The sequence below is a fragment of the Dromaius novaehollandiae genome, chromosome 4 (assembly GCF_036370855.1).
Source record: "Dromaius novaehollandiae isolate bDroNov1 chromosome 4, bDroNov1.hap1, whole genome shotgun sequence".
NCBI classification, from domain to species: Eukaryota; Metazoa; Chordata; class Aves; order Casuariiformes; family Dromaiidae; genus Dromaius; species Dromaius novaehollandiae.
In genome coordinates, this window is record NC_088101.1 from 5,614,430 (window position 1) to 5,629,545 (window position 15,116).

Here is a 15,116-nt window from a genome sequence, read left to right on the forward strand (position 1 = left end):
GCGGGGGCGTCCTGCGGGGTCAGGAAATCCCAGTGCTGGGTTTCTCGCCTGCTCCCGACGGCTGTGCTGAGTGGCACTGGCAGCTCGTCCGCGGCGTCAGCGTGGCGGAGCTGCTGCGGGGCGGCATGTCCCATCGCTGCCGTGTGCGGTGTGTCCCCAGGGCAGCAGAGCGGAGACCTACCGTGAGCTGGAGAGCGTCTTGTGGGGCGACGAGAGCCATCTGCAGAGCTCTGAGGTGGACAGAGTGATAGCAGTGGCGTTGGAGGACCTGCGAGCGGCCCAGGTGAGCTTGTTCTCTCTGAGGGTGACCCCGGACGCCGGCGCCCGGCCTGGCCGTCCTATGGAGAGCCTTTGGGACTTGTCCTGGCGGGGGGTTGGGGCGGTGGCCCGGGGCTGTGCAGAGAGGTGGCCGCGGGGCTGTTTGTGAGCGAGGGACGGTCGGAGTCAAGTTACGGGTTGTGTGTCCTGCCTGGAGGCGGAGCCGTGGGAGACGGCCGGTCGTGCTCCTGCCACACGCGAGCTGCTGTCTTCCAGGGTGGGACGGCCTCCGTGAGGACGGCGGCTAGTGATGTCCTGGTGGCGCTGGCCCGCTCCCACTTGTGCGACGTGGTGTCGGCGCTGCAGGGCCACCTGAAGGCCCTGGAGGAGACGTCGGAGGAGTTTGTCCTCATCACCCTGCGCAACCTCGCCACACGCTACGGTACGGCCCCCCAGCCTGCTGCTGCGGGTTGCAGCGGGTGCCGGGCGGGAGACGGGACTCCTGCCCCTGCCCAGAACGGTCTGGGCTGGGCTGGAGGGAACCCGCCAGAGACCAAACACGCCAGGCTCTGCCCTGCATCGCCCTCGCTGTGCCCAGGGCTTTCCCACGCACCTCGGGGAAGGCGGCCGGCACACGGGCACCCTGGCAGGAGCCTCCTCGTGCCGGGGCCTCTCCCAGTGCTGCGGCAGCTCTCCCGTCCCCCTGCCCCTGGCACAGCCCCGCGGCCCCGCAGCTGTGGCCCTGGCGCGGCAGCGCTGCCGGGGGATGGAGCCCGCGGGCCAAGGCGGCTCTGGCTGACAGGGTCACCCACCCCTGCCCTCTCTGCAGCCCTGCAGTGCGTGCCCTTCGCGGCAACGACACTGTCAGCCCTGCGCGGCGTGCTGAGCGAGGTGGGGAGCGGCCGGATGCTGTGCGCCGTCTGCGGCGGTGAGTTTTGGGTCCATGGTTGGGCCACAGGAAGGGGAAGGAGAAGGGGAAGGGGAAGGAGGAGGGGGAGGGGAAGGGGGAGGGGGAGGGATCGGGGTGGCCCTGGGTGCCTCGCCGGGGTCTCGGGGCCAGCACGGCAGGGCTGAGCCTGCGGCGAGCTCCAGCCTCAGCAGCCACCAAGTGCCCTCAACGTGCGGGAGCAGCGGGTGCCGCCGGGGGTGGGGTCCGTGGGCTGGCCGGGATGGTGCTGGGTGCAGGTGCCCTGAGGAGCTCTTGGGTCCCTGCCTGGTCTCTGCTCCCGCACTTGCCTCCCGGTTTTAGCTGCCTTTGGCGGAGCTCTGCCCAGTTTTGTTTCCCCCCCTTCTCCTCCCTTTCCCTGAGGGCAGCCTGGCTTTGTGTTGGTGGGCTTGAAGGGAGAGCATGGGAAAGAACAGCCAAAACCTCCAAGCGTGTGCTGAGGGGCAGACGTTTGGGAAGGGGGAGGCCGGGGCTGCAGCGGGCAGTGGTGGAAGGGAGCGAGGCTGTGCGGAGGAGGAGGTGTGGTGCTGGGGCGGAAGAGGGGAGAAACAAGGCAGCGTTGCCATCCAGGTGTCTCAGACCATGGCACAACGCGTCCCTGAAGGCAGATCTCCTTGCAACCTGTGCCCTGGCGAGCCTGGCCTGGGCTTAAAGCAGGCCTGGGGGCCAGTGCAAGGTCTTCACCAGTCAGAGACTTTGGTGCGATCCTGTTTCCCTTCTTGTGCTGCAGTTCTGGAGCAGTGGTGCAGCGGCATAAGCATGTACTTCCGCGAGGGGGAGAAAGGTGCCTTCCCTCGCCTGGGGCCTGCCCAGCTCTGTGCCCACGTTTACCCGCTCTTCTGCTACGTGAGCAGAAAGCGGCGGTGCTGCGAGGAGGAAGAGGTGAGTGTTGATGCTCTCGCAGCCGTGGGCAGCAGTGGGGTTGTCCGCAGCACTGTGCGAGGGGCCAAAGGGAGCAGGCTGGTCGCGAAAGCGCCCCGAGCCGGGAGTCCGGGGACTGGGGGCTGCCTTCTGGGAAGCGGCCGAATGCCAGGGCCTTTCGACGGGGGAGGCTGGGGGTGCCGGGAGGAAACGCTCTCTGTGCTGGCCAGCGAGCCCTTCTCACCAGGGGCGACAGGGAAGGGGAAGCCCCCGTGCGGGAAGGGCAGGCTGGTGTCTGGGGGAGGCGAGCGCTGGAGAGACCCTCAGCCCTTGACACGGCGTGTCACCGTCCCTCGGCAGGTCAAGCAGGCTGTGCTCAGGGCGATGGGTGCCATGATGGGTGTCCTCCTGCACGTGGAGGAGCACCGTGAGCACGCCTGGGAGCATCTCCTCTGGCTGCTGCACCAGTATCGGGAAGTCTGGGACCCCTTTGGGGTGACCGTGGTGAGGCATTGTGCGGGACATGGCACGGCCAGGGGCCAAGGGGGGGCCGCGAGGTGTCGGGGAGCTGTGGGGTGCTGGAAGGAGCCAGGTCCCTTGGAGCAGGAACGAGGAAATGGGGGCCCGGGGCTTTCTGGGCTCATGCTGGAAGAAGCCAGCATGGCGGGAGGGCCAGGAGGGAGTGGTGAGTGGCTGGGGCGAGTGGCTTGGGAGGGGAGGCTGCGCCGCCTCCCGGGGCTGGGAGTGTGTGAGGAGCTCTGCCCTCACGCCCAGGGCCGCGTCCAGCCCCTGTGACGGGGAGAGGTGCAAGGGGGGGCAGTGTGCCAGGAAAGGCCATCCCGGCAGGGCTGCGTGGAGGAGAGACCTCGCGGTGCTGCTCTGCGGGAAGGATGAGCCAGAAGCCCCGTGCGGGGCTGGGGTTTCCCTGCAAGTGGGTTCCAGCCGCGGCATCTCCCAGCGATGCTGCTTTCTCGCTTTCTGGGTGGCTCGCAGTGACAGCCGCCCTCTCCCTCCCTCCCACACTCCCTTGCAGAGTCTCGGCTATTTCCTGGGGGCTGTGGCAGACATTCAGACCCGCGTGCCCCGGGCCAGGCATCTGGCCATCGCCACTGCTGTGCACCAGCAGGTAAGGCCTGGTGCCGCGTCGCTGGCCTGGGGCTCCTGGGCAGCCTTGGCTGCTGCACAGCTCTGCATGTGCCTGGGGCTCGGGGCTCTGGTTGTGGCTCTGTGCCCAGAGCCACCCGCGAGACGAGCGCTGACAGTGCGGTTGCTTTTCTGTCCCTCTCCCCGCCGATCCGGCTTTCTCTGAAACGTGCCTTGTTCCCACAGCTCTGCGATGAGATGGAGCCGCCCAGCCCAGAGCACAGAGCAGAGCTGTGCCGCTGCATGGTGCTGCAGGGTAAGCAGAGGCGAGCTGGTGCCGCACCGCCGTGTCCCAGCAGCTCTCTTGCGAACCTGCCCGAGTGGGAAGACACTGCTCACTGATGCCAAGCGTGATTTCTTCCCCACAGCCCGAATTTGCCCGGAGGAGACCATCGAGTTCCTCTACTACAAGCTGAGGAACGGGAGCAAGGCCGATCGCGTGGCAGCCGTGGCAGTGCTGCAAGCTCTGGTCCGCTCTGACGGTCAGTAAGGCAGGCCGGAGAAATGGCGTCCCCCTGGGATGCTGCTGCTGCTTCTGACGCGCAGTCTGGCCCTGCTTTTCTGTCCCGCCTGTGTATGGAAAGCCGGGGAGCGGTGACGAATCCCTGCAGGAACGGGGGCTCGGCCTCAGCACCCACCTCTCCTTGTCTCCTGCAGCCCCGGACACGAGGGAGAAGCTGCCCCTCTTTGCGAAGCTGGTGCAGTCTGTGTGCCATGACCCCGCAGCCCAGGTGAGCTGGTTTGGGCAGGGCTGGTGCTGCCACCGGGGCACAGCAGCCCTTTTCCCGGGCAGAGCCTGGCGAGGCCATAGCCACAGGCCAAGGCAGGGCCCGGGGCTGGAGGCCGGTGGCGGCCAGGGAGTGAGGGCTGCTGCTGCGCGGCCCAGCCAGAAGGGCTGCAGCACGGCGAAGGCAGCTCCGCTGGGCTTTGGGCCGGGTCGTGACTGCAGCCTCCCGTGACTGCAGTTGAGGAGGGCAGTGCTGCATTTCATTGGGGAGCTGCTGCGCTCCAGTGCCCTGGGCTGCTCGGCGTGGGACGTGGTGGGGCACCTCTTCAGCGAGTTCAGCCGGGCCTCGGGCAGACTGGTAAGGGCAGAGTGCGGCACCGGGGCTGCCTCCCATGCCCTGGCCGTGCCGTGTTGCCGTGGGTGTCCCTGGCAGCAGGGAGCCCGGCACAGCAGGGCCGCCGGCCACAGTGCCCCGGAGGGAGCGGCCTCCCTGTCGCGTGCACTGCAAGGTCTGGGATGGGGCAGTGATGGGTGTTTCCCGCATCTTGCAGGCAATGGGAAACCTTAGCATGGTGGAAGCGCGGGAAGAAAGGGCTGTTCAGAGCCTGTGCGCCCACGTGCTGGGCACGCTGGATGTCTCTGCCGGAGCGGTGGCCAAAGTGAGTCGTCCTCCACCTGTGCGCTGGGACCCCCCACCTTAGCCACCAGCGCAGCTGAGAAGAGCTGGGGCGAGCTCTGCGGGGCCGGACTTGCTGGTGCTGGGAGGGGGAAAGGGGTGCGAAGCACGGCGGGTGAGAGGGAGAGAAGGTGGAGGAGGAAGGCAGGGCGAGACCACAGCTGCTGAGTTAGGGAAGGAGCAAGGCCGAGGGGCTGGGCCGGTGCCAGAGATGTGGCAGCGATGGGGGAACTGGACCGGAGAGGTGGAAACGCCAGTGTGCCAAATGGCCTGGTTCTTGCCTGCAGCTCCTGTGGCCAAAGCTGCTGTGGTACGTGGTGCCAGCCAAGTACACGGGCATGATGGTCCCGCTCTGCCGCTGCCTGCGCAGCCTGGCCGAGAGACGGGACAGGGCAGAGCAGGAGCAAGAGGAGGCAGCGCCTGAGGCCCTGGAGTCTGAGGAGCCAGGTGGGGAGCAGAAAGTCGCGGCGCGCTGTGCCAGGCTGGGTGGGCGCAGGGCAGCGCGTGTGCCTGCGTCCCCTGCCAGCCCCGCGCAGGGGCAGGGGCAGGGGCAGAGCCACCTGGCGCTGCTGCGCCCAGCTCTTGCCGGGGCCCAGGGGCTGGTTCCTGCCGTGCTGGGGCTGCCTTCAGCGGCGGCTGTTCAGCGCGGGAGCCCGGCAGGGACTGTGCGGAGGCGGTGCGGCTGGGGTCCCCTTCAGCCCCGCGTGAGGGCTTGGGACATGGGGCGGGCAGGGCCCGGTGGGGCTGGGCGTCTCACGCAGCCTTTCTTTCTGCCCACAGCCGCTCTGCCAGCTCCCCAGGCCCTGCTGGCTCGCCTGCTGGTGAGTAGCGGGGCCCCGGGGAAAGAACTTTTGTGGCTGGGGCAAGGGCAGAGGGCAGGAGAGATGGTGCTGAGGCCAGTGCCGGGTGCCCCGGGAGGAGGCAGGAGCGTGTCGCAGGGTGCCTGTCAGGGGCTCCTGCTCCTCCTGTGGCATGGCAGTCCCTGGGCAAAGCCACTGGCTGCCTGCTGCAAGCCGGGGCAGTGCTGACCTGCCTGCCTGCAGGGTAGCCACAGCTCCTGGGGCAGGAGCGAGCCCATCTCTCTCCTGCCCTGGCCTAGGTGGTGGCGGCAGTGGCTCCACACGCGGGCGGTGGCCGTGGAGCCGCGGCCCTGCAGCTGCTGCAGGCGCTCCCCGGCACGATCCACGGAGCCGTGGGGGCGAAGTGGGCCGCAGACATCCCCCTGCTGCTGCAGCACCTGGCAGGTAAAGTGCTGGCGGGAGGGAGAGGCTGGGGGGTGGAGGGGGCAGCAAAATGCCCTCAGCTCCCCAGCCTGGCAGCAGGGAACGGTGCCGGGTTTGCGGGCGCTTGTCAGCCTGGTGGCCTGAGGCTTTGGGGCATCAGACTGCAAAGGAGACACCCGGGCTCTGCCGTGGTGCTCGCTGGGATAACAGCGAGGGCTTTGCTTCCTTGGGCTTTGCAGGAACAACAGCGAGCTCCCTGGACGTGGCCGAGTGGGAGAGCCTTCTGCTGAAGGTACAGCGTCCCTGTGGGGGCCCTTGCTGGATAGGGCAAATGGGGGGCAGGAAAAGTGGTGGGATGAACCTGGGGGCTCCCTGTTTAGGCACCGAGCGGTGCGGGCACGTCCCGAGCCCCCGGCGCCTGCTCCAGCTGTGGGTGCTGCCCGCTCAGAGGAGCTGCTCTGGGCACGTGGGGCACAGCTGAGCACAAACGCAGCCGAAGGCTGGGGCAGAGGCCTCCAGCATGGCCCCATGCCGTGGCACCGCCTGCTTCTGGCGTGTGCCGAGCCCAGGGGCCTCGAGTGGCGCATTAGGGGAAGAGCGAGAGGCAGGTTGCAAGAGGGGCGGGTGAGGAGACAGGCTGTCGCGAGGGGGAGCTCTGCCCGGCAGTCTCCAGGGCCACTTGGATGAGCAAAAGGCCCCGGCCAAGGGCAGGGGGGCATTTGCTTCATCTCCCACTCTGCCCTAGTTCCTGCAAACCTCTCTGGAGCTCATTGCGAGCGAGGCCTGGACCGTGGGCCTGAGCCAGGAGCTGAGCCGGCAGCTGGGCAGCTCTCCCCGCCTGTCCTGGGAGAAGGTTTGTTCCCTGCATGGCGTGGCTGTGGCTCGCGCGCCCCGAGGGCTGCGGCGGCAGAGCCCGGGGACACTCAGGCCGGGGCGAGGGCTGGCGGTGGTGCTCTGCCGCGCGGGCTGGTTTCCCTGCTGCCTGCTCTCTTTCCCCATGAAGGGGCTCGCGCTGCCCTCTGTGCTGAGCTGGCGGCAGGGCCGGGCTGGCCGCTGGCTGCTGTGGGGCCGGTGCCGCGGGTGCCTCGGCAGGTCCTGGCACAGTGTGGCCAGTGTGGCCTGGCCCTCTCTGGCCAGGCTGGGCTGTCACCACAGGCGGGGCTCGGCCTCTTCTCTTGCAGCGGTTCCTGTACAAGGCTCTCGGCACGGCCCTGGCAGCTTGTGGGTGTCTCCACCACGTGCAAGAACAGACCTTGGAGCACCTGAAAGCAGCCAACTTCCTGGAGCTGTGGCAGGCGCAGGTGAGGTTTCCTCGTGTCGCCCTGCTTTCCCGCGTGTCCCCTGCATGTCCCTGGGACAGAGGGGCTCTGCGTGCCCTGCTGCAGCCCTTGCTGCTGTTCTGTTTGCGGCCGTTTCCCTGGGGAAAGCGGAGCCAGCCAGGGCTGGGCGTTGGGGCTGGAGCGACTCCCCGTTTCTGCTGTGCTGCAGGGCATGGTTTCAGTTGTGTCCCGCTGTGCCGAGAGCCACTTCCAGCTGGCCTTGTCCTTGGTGAAGGAGTTCACGGGGACTTTGAAACGCAAGAAGGTAAAGGGCCCGGGGTGTTGTTGCGGGGAGCTGCCGGGAGGTGCGTGGGGAGCTGAGCCGCCGGTCGGGTGCGGGGCAGCTCCCGCCTCGGGAGCGCGCGGGGTCCCGGGCACAGCAGGGCCACGGGCTGACGTCTCGGTGCTTCTCCGTCGACCCCCCGGCAGAGCAAGGCAAGAAGGACCCGTGCTACTCGCGCTGCGCTGCTGGTGATGTACGGCCGGATGGCGCTGCGCGCCCCCAGGGAGCAGCTGCTCGCCCGTGTCGAGAGAGACGTGGTGGCGAATGTCCTGCAGCTCTACCGAGAGGGCTGCCAGGTGGGTGCTCGGGGCGCGGGGCAGAGCCGGCCGGGTGCCGCCAGCTCCGGCCTCTCCTGGGCCTTGCCACGCGCACCTCTCCCGTCACAGCCAGCACCAGTGCTGCTCGCCCTGCTGCCGTGGGCCAGGGTCTGCAGGGTCTTTCCAGCTGGCAGCTGGGCAGCTGCTCCCCTCCCCGTGGGAGGCTCCTTCCCAGGAGGGGAGAGAGGTTTCCTTGGTGGGGCGCAGGTGCTGAGCTGGGTTCCGCGGGGCTCCCGGAGGGCACAGTGTTGTCCCTGTGCTGTGCTTGGAGGCAGATTGCCCCCCCAGCCCAGCTGCTCTTTCAGCCCTGGGGCCTTGGAAGAGCTCCAAGTGTGTTTTTCTCCCCTGGGATCAGGATGCGCAGCTGAAGCTCTCCCTGGTGCAGAGCGTCACCGAGATCAGCCTTGCCATCCAGGCTGCAGGCGCCGGCCCCAGGTTTGAGCTCTGCTGCAAGCGGGAGCTGCTGCAGACCCTGCTGGTGAGTGCCCAGAGCCGGGGACGTTGCGCAGGGGAGCTTTGGGCTCTGCCGTGGGGCAGGTTTGTGCAGAGCCCGATGGTCTCCTGGGGCAGTGCGCGAGCTCCCGAGGGCCCTGAGCCACATCCCCAGCCGGCAGGGCGCGTGGGTGCTGCTGCTCGGGGCCGTGGCAGGGGAATGTGGTGTGTCCAGGCGGCAGGGAGCTGCCACGTCATCCTGCGGGGCCTTGGTGGGAGCCATGGGGGTGGTGGAGCCGGTGCCTGCAGGGTCTGGCAGCAGAGCCCCTGGTCGGGGTGGGTGGAAAGGCTCTGTGGCACCCCTGCCCGCTGCCCACCTTGCGTGTGCCTGCCTGTGACTTGCAGGAGGTGATTCAGGAAGAGCCCCAGGAGTCCCCGGTGCACCCCCGGGCCCTCGTGGCCATGCAGCAGTTGAGGTAGGGTCTGTCCCTGGGGCTGTGGGAGTCACTGCATGTCCCAGCGCAGCTGGCTGGTCTGGCTGGGGCTGCGGGTGCTGGATTTGGGGCTGTCGATGGGGCCAAGGGCAGTTGTCCTCTGACTCGGCCTGGAGAGTGCTAGTAAGCGGCCTCTCTGTCTTCTGTGCCTTTTTTCTGCCGGCAGCAAGCTGAAGCCCCGTCTGAGCAGGGAGGAAAACCGCCACCTCCTGGCTCAGTGCTGCCAGGGCATCGTGTGCCTTCGTCGCCCGGAGCAGATGGAAAGGAGAGGGCAGACGGCGGTGGCTGCTTCATGCTCACCGGTAGGCACTGGCCCTTCTCAGCTGCCCCTCGGTGGGGGCTCAGGTCCGGGCACCCCATGCTCCGGCAGCCGCTGGCTACGCTGGCGTCTCCGCAGGGTGCCCGGCCTCAGTCCCCCTTTCTGGTGTCAGGGTGTGCAGGCGCTGTCCCTGCGAGCGCTGGGCCAGCTCATGGGAGCCCTTCTGTGGGCAGAGCTGGCCCCCATCCGCTTCGAGGACATGGTGCAGGTGAGTGTCCTCGGCGTGGCAGGGAAAGTGTTGCCGCTGCCGGAGTGGGGCAGAGCCGTGGGGATCGTGCCCGTGGGGCTGGTCCGAGGAGGGGAGCTTCCCTGTAACTAGGTGCAACGCCCACATTGGCGGAGAGTGGAATGGTCCTAGTTCCAGGCCCCCTTGCCCAAAGTTTGGATCCAGGCTTTTGCCATCGGCCGCAGCTTCCTTGCAGGCAGCTTGCAGTGTCCTGCAGAGCCCCTAGATGAGCCAGAGCTTCTCCCCAGCCGCAGCTGTGAGCGAGGGGTGCTGCACAACTCAATGCTGCCCACGGCAGGAGCCCGGAGTGGGGAGGTCCCCACGGGGAACGGCTCCTCGCCACGGGCCGGGTTGCTCAGAGAGACTGGGGCCGCGGAGGTAGCAGGGTCGGGAAGGGAGGGGGCCAGCGAGGGGTGTCAAGCAGAAGGCTGCCCGTGGTGAGACAGGTCTGCCTGTGCCAGGTCCTGCGGCGCTGGCTCACCTCGGCCCACGCATGCGAGCGGGAGAGGGCCCTGCAGGTGTGCGTGCAGGTGCTGGGCTCTTATGAAGAGAGATGCGAGCACAGGGTGAGCGGGGACCCCATGCACAGGGAGCTCTGTGTGGGCAGGCGCTGGGTTTGGGGCCTCCTGGGGCTGCAGGGCAGCCCCTCGTTTGCCCCCAGGTCAGCTGCAGCTTGGGGGCAGTGCGGCCAGGAGAGGGAGAGCAGCCACGGGGCTACCGGTGACCTTTTTGCCTGCCTCTTGCTCCCACAGCGAGGCCGCGCCTGCGAGTGGTTCGGCTCCCTGGCGGGACTGCTGGGGCCTCTGACGTGCGACACGTCGGCCGCGTCCCGCTGGTGGGCAGTGACCTGCCTCGGCCACCTGCTCCGAACAGGAGGTGAGGAGAGCGGGCAGAGCTGTCCCCGCTGCTGAGGGCAGGATGGTGTCCCCAGTGCCAGGGACCGTCCCTGTCTGTGGCCGGACCCTCGCCTGGCTGGCAAACCCACTGCGCTACGTTGGGGGGCCCTGGCTTGATGTGGCCTTCGCCACCCTCCCTTGGGTCCTCCCTTATCCACCCGCGTGGCCGGAGGTTGGCTCCCCGCAAACATGACTCCTCTTTCTCCTGGCTGCAGCCGAGAACACAGACGTGGCGCCCTGGACCAACGAGATCGGGCGCCTGCGTGAGAGGCTCAGTGCCGTCACCTCTGAGTCTCTGCTGGCCACCTCCACCAACATCGCAAAGGTAACTGGCCCCCAAAAAGCGGGGTGGGGGCCATGATATGTGTGTGTACGTGTGCGTGTGTGGGTGCTGCTGTCAGGACGTGAGTTTTGCATCTGAGCAGCCTGTGAGGTGGTCGCTTGTGTTTCTGATTTCTCCCCAGCTCGTTTGCAAATATTTCCCCCGAGGCCAGGCCTCAGGCTTCATGAGCAGCATTGTGGAGAGCCTGCTGTGCACCAGGCCCGTGTGCGCGTGGGCCGCTGAGCGGTGGACGCTTACCTTCCTGGGGGATTGCGGAGAGCAAATATTCCAGGAGGAGGTGAGAGAGGCGTTTTTTGCATTTGCCTTTGGCTGCTCTCTGTTGTTGGCTGTTGGCCCCGAAGACAGACGGGGAAAGGACGTGCCGAGCCGTTCTTTGTCGCCTTCCTCCTTTCAGGTGCCCAAACTCGTGCACCTCCTTTACACCTGCCTGCGGAGCACCCGGCAGAGCGCTCGCAGGTGCTTTGTGCTGCGGGCCGTGTTCCTCCTGGCCCACTCTCACCCACAGCCGGTGCTCGACAGCCTCCTCCAGGCGTGCCCGCCCACGGACAGGTCTGTGCACTCGCCCTTCCCTCTGCCGCCAGACCCAGCCGTGGGGTGTGCCTGCGTGGGGGGTCCCGGTCAGAAGCAGGTGGTTTTTCCCCGGGAAAGGCGAGCGCTGCAGGATCATGGGCTCGTTTCCCTGTCCGGACCTGGGCATCGCCATCCCCGATGCAGACGAGGGGAGCGTTTGGCCTCTCGTGAGGGTGCCGCAGGTACCTGGGGATGCGGGCTTACAGGCAAGCATCTGTTCCCTTGCAGCGACATGGTGGAGGTGTGGAGGAGCCTGGGGAGAAGCGTCCTGGGGTGCCAAATCCTGGTGTGCTTAACTGAAAAGTTAAGGGCAGCGGGAAAGAGCAGCCACAGGAGCGAGTGCTGCACTCGGGAGCTGGGCAGCAGCCAGGCTGCCCTGGAGCCTCACACGGTACGGTCAGCGGCCCAGGCATTAGTGCCACTCCACATCTGCTTTCCAGCTCGTGCTTCTGCACACGGGAGTTTTGTGCCCTTTGCGAGTGCCCGTGGAGCCTCGCGGGGTGCTGTGCCGGGGTGGCGACAGCGTTAGCAGTGTGGGGAGCCGGGACAGTTTGCTGCTGCTGGGCCGCAAGGCTGTCGCTGCAGTGAGAATTGGAGACAGTGAAAGCTCCCTGGCTGGCAGGGGCCATGGCTGGTGGGAAAAGCCCTTGTTTTACCAGGTGGCTCTTGGTTGGATTTCTCTGCAGATCACCCACGCCCTCTGCGAGGTGGTGTCAGTGCTGCAGAGGAAGACACTGGTCCAGCGCCTGCTTCCCTACCTGCTTCCCGGCCTTCTGAGGCAGGTCAGCGAGACGCTGGGGGAGGAGCTGGCACCGTCCATTGGGGACCTGGAGAGCGCTGACATGCCGGGCAGGTGAGGAGCGGCAGTGGCAGGAGTAGGGGCAGGGGCAGGGCTGGCCTGTGCCCCAGGTCTTTGGTCGTGCGGTCCATGGCCTTGCAGGAGCACCCAATTGTCCCGCTGGCACTGGGCTGCCTCCGTGAGGTGGTGGGACTGGTCGCTGCAGGGCAGCGCGCCTGGGGATTTGGCCGCAGCACGGTCGTTCCTGCCCATAAACTCTGTGTTGCGGCCGGGGGCCGTTGCGGGGCTCTGCTGAAGAGAAATCTTCCCCCAAACTGCTGTGCCTGGAGCTTTCTTTGGGTTTTTTCACCAGCCTTTTTGTGGCGGCATTGGAGCTGGTGCTGGCGAGGTGCCTGGACAATCGGTGGCTGCGGCTGCTCCGGGAGCAGGGAGCGTGGGCGTCCCTGGCAGAGCCCCGGGCTCACAGCACCGGCGTGTGTCTCCTGGCGAGGTGAGAGCCCGGGATGTGCCCTGCCCTGTTGCGGGGGCTGCGCCCAGGGAAAGGGTTGCTGGGAGCTTCCTGCGCACTTGGAAGCTCTGCTGAGGTGCAGAGCGGTGTCTGCGTGGGAGCGGGAGAAGGTGGGAGTCGCGGCCTGCGGCCATCCTGCGTGACTGCGTGTCACGAGCCTGCTCGTGCTCTGTGCGCAGCATGCTGCTCCGCGCAGAGCTCGTCCCACAGCGCCTGCTGCAGAGCCTCTTCCCCTGGCTGGATTCGCCCTCCGCCAACCTGCGGCTCACGGCCACAGCTTTCTTTGCCGAGGTGAGGCAGCAGCAGAGCAGGGGGGGCTCGGAGGGGTTCCTGCGTCTCGCGCGGTGCGAATCGTGGCCGATGCTAGCAGCCACGTGGCTTGATTGCAGCTGATGAAGGACAAGCTAGTGGAGGAGAGGAAGCTGCTGAAGCCGCTCCTAGAGGCCTTGGGGGAGAGAGCGCGCGACCCCGTCAGCACCGTGCGGCAGATGGCCGTGAGAGGTCTGGGCAACGCGGCCAGCGGAGCACCCGCGAAGGTGAGGCGGCCTTTCCTGGGCTCTGAGCGCAGCCCGGAGTGGAGAGCTGCCCGGGGGGCTTGAGGAGCCCAGAGAGAGGAGCAGGGGCAGGCGCGGGGCCGTGCTGAGGCCGCGCTCCTCGCTCTGGCATCATCAGGGTGGCAAAGGGGACACGGGGTGCCGGCTGGGGCTCCTGGTGCTGGGGTCTGCTCCGGGCTTGCTCCAGGCTTGCTCCGGCAAGTGCCGTCCTTGGCGCCGCAGCGGAGAGCAGCGGTGAGAGGTGGGAGCAGTTCGCAGTTCATGTGCCTGTCGCTCTGCAGCTGCGGAGGCACGGGGCGGCCGTGGTGTCGGTGCTGCTCAGAGGCCTGGAGGACGCGGCCAGCACAGAGGTGGCTGCCGAGAGCCTGCTGGTGCTGGCGAAGGTGCTGGGGCTGCTGGAGGCGAGGGCCGTGGGCTCTGCCTTTGAAGAGATCACCAGGGCCAGCCGGGCGTTCTGGGGGGCGGTGAGTGGAGTCGCTCGCTTTCCTGTCAGCAGGCGGGAGCCGTCACAGGGGCCCAGCGGCTCGTGCGCGGCACCCTCGCTCGCAGCCTCTGCCCAACAGCCTTTCTCATTGCAGGAGGAAGAGGTGCTGCGCTGCTCGGCCTTCGTCCTCTATGGCACCCTGGCCTCCTCTGCTTCAGGGAGGAGGTCGTTTTTCAGCAGAGAGGTGGAGGCGGCATTTCCCAGCCTGGTGCTGCACCTCGGGGACCCGGCCCCAGCCGTCTGCAGCGTAAGAGCCCTCAAGCCGCTCCTGTCCACGCGGGCTGCCAACGTGTCCACAGGCCCTGGCTGGTGCTGCTGCGGCGGCGAGGTTCCTCGCTCAGCTCCGGGGCTGGCGCGCAGCATCCCCGTGACCAGGCCCGGTGCTCTTTTCCAGGCATGCAAGGTCTCCCTGCACCTGTGCGCCCCGTTTCTGGGGTCGAAGAGGGTGCGGCAGCGCATTGCTGCGGGCATCGGGCTGAGCGCGGCCGAGCTGCAGGATGAGATCTGCAGGCACCTGGTGAGCGAGCGCTGCGCCGGGGCCATGTCCCTGCGCCGGCCGCTCGCCCTGTGGCTCCCACGCCGGGGGGCCACGTGGGCATGGGCCGTGGGTGGAGGGAGGATGGAGGGGGGACGGAGGGGTGCTTGGAGCCAGCGACGAGCTCCTGCGCCCCTGCGTTGCCCCAGGCCCAAGACTGCCCCACGCTGCTGGAGAGGCTCTGGAGCACAGCCCGGAGCTGCTGCATGGGGAGCTGCGTGGCGCCGCAGGCGGCAGCCGTCCACGTCCTGGGTGAGAGGCAGCGCTGGGTTCTGGCACTGCTCACGGCCGCATTGGGTCGGGTCGGGGTCAGGGGTCGAGGTTGAGGTCGAGGTGGGGTTGGGGCCATGGCGATGGCCGTGGCCATGTCCTGACAGTGGCATCCTCATGCCAGGCCTCCTCCTGGACACAGTGCCGACCGCGTGGCTGCAGCAGCAGGACCTGGCGTTCCTGTCGGGAGGTAGGTGCTGGTGGCTGCACTGCTGCCCCGCGGGCCAAGGAGGCGTCTGGAGGCCCCGCGGGCGCCAACAGCTGGGGGTGCGTGGGACTCGCACGGCCCCGGGGTGCTGCCGGGGAAGCCGCCCTGGCCGGGAGCCACGGGGTGCCGGTGGCATCGCGGCCAGGTGCCCACGGTGCCTCCCTGCGGCATTGGTGTCGTTGCAGCTTGGCGGAGGTGACGGTCCATCGAGGCCCCCTGCGCATGGCGGGCAGCAGCTGCAGTGCCCCACGCCGGGGGCCCCCAGCTGCTCGGGGCAGGAGATCAATAAAGCTGCGTCCTCGCAGGGAAAGTGCCAGCCGTGTGGGGCTCTGTGGGGGGTCTTTTGCTGGCCCCAGCCCTGCCACCCCCCAGATGTGGCCTTGGTGCAGTGTGGCGCTGCCTGGGGACACAGGGGAGTGGAGAGAGCGGGGTGAGGGGGGCCTGGGGGTGACGGGGGCAGTGGGAGCAGCCTGGGGCACTGGCAGCTCTGGGATGAGTAGGGCCTATGGGGTGGGACTGGGGATGAGAGGGGCCCCAGGGGGAGTAGAGGGACCGAGGGGCAAGTGGGGCACTGGGGACCCTGAGGGGCACTGGGAGGTGCCTGGGGGCATATGGGACACTGGGGGGCCTGGGGATACTGGGAGGTGCTTGGGGCGATGGGGGCAGGGGGAGCAGCCTGGGGCCCTGGGGGCACTGGGAGGTGCTTGGGGATACTGCGGACACTG

At 67.9% G+C, this 15,116-nt stretch overlaps 1 protein-coding gene across 1 annotated transcript; it reads left to right on the forward strand.

Moving 5' to 3' along the window:
* Nucleotides 1-109: 109 nt before the first annotated feature.
* Nucleotides 110-14,825, forward strand: LOC135328170 (maestro heat-like repeat-containing protein family member 2B; the record flags this gene model as incomplete). The annotated part of the gene is made up of 38 exons (XM_064510596.1): nt 110-283; nt 535-700; nt 1,088-1,186; nt 1,935-2,086; nt 2,426-2,569; nt 3,099-3,191; nt 3,395-3,464; nt 3,577-3,690; nt 3,866-3,939; nt 4,174-4,293; nt 4,487-4,594; nt 4,899-5,058; nt 5,392-5,432; nt 5,711-5,855; nt 6,074-6,126; nt 6,580-6,687; nt 7,016-7,135; nt 7,323-7,418; nt 7,583-7,732; nt 8,109-8,231; nt 8,591-8,661; nt 8,846-8,981; nt 9,111-9,206; nt 9,686-9,823; nt 9,977-10,100; nt 10,336-10,383; nt 10,687-10,740; nt 10,858-11,012; nt 11,720-11,886; nt 12,185-12,322; nt 12,520-12,631; nt 12,730-12,876; nt 13,176-13,358; nt 13,473-13,625; nt 13,773-13,895; nt 14,063-14,165; nt 14,308-14,450; nt 14,748-14,825. Coding segments are annotated over 38 exons (4,479 nt in total), but the record flags the coding sequence as incomplete, so codon positions are not given.
* Between the last annotated feature and the right edge of the window lie 291 nt (nt 14,826-15,116).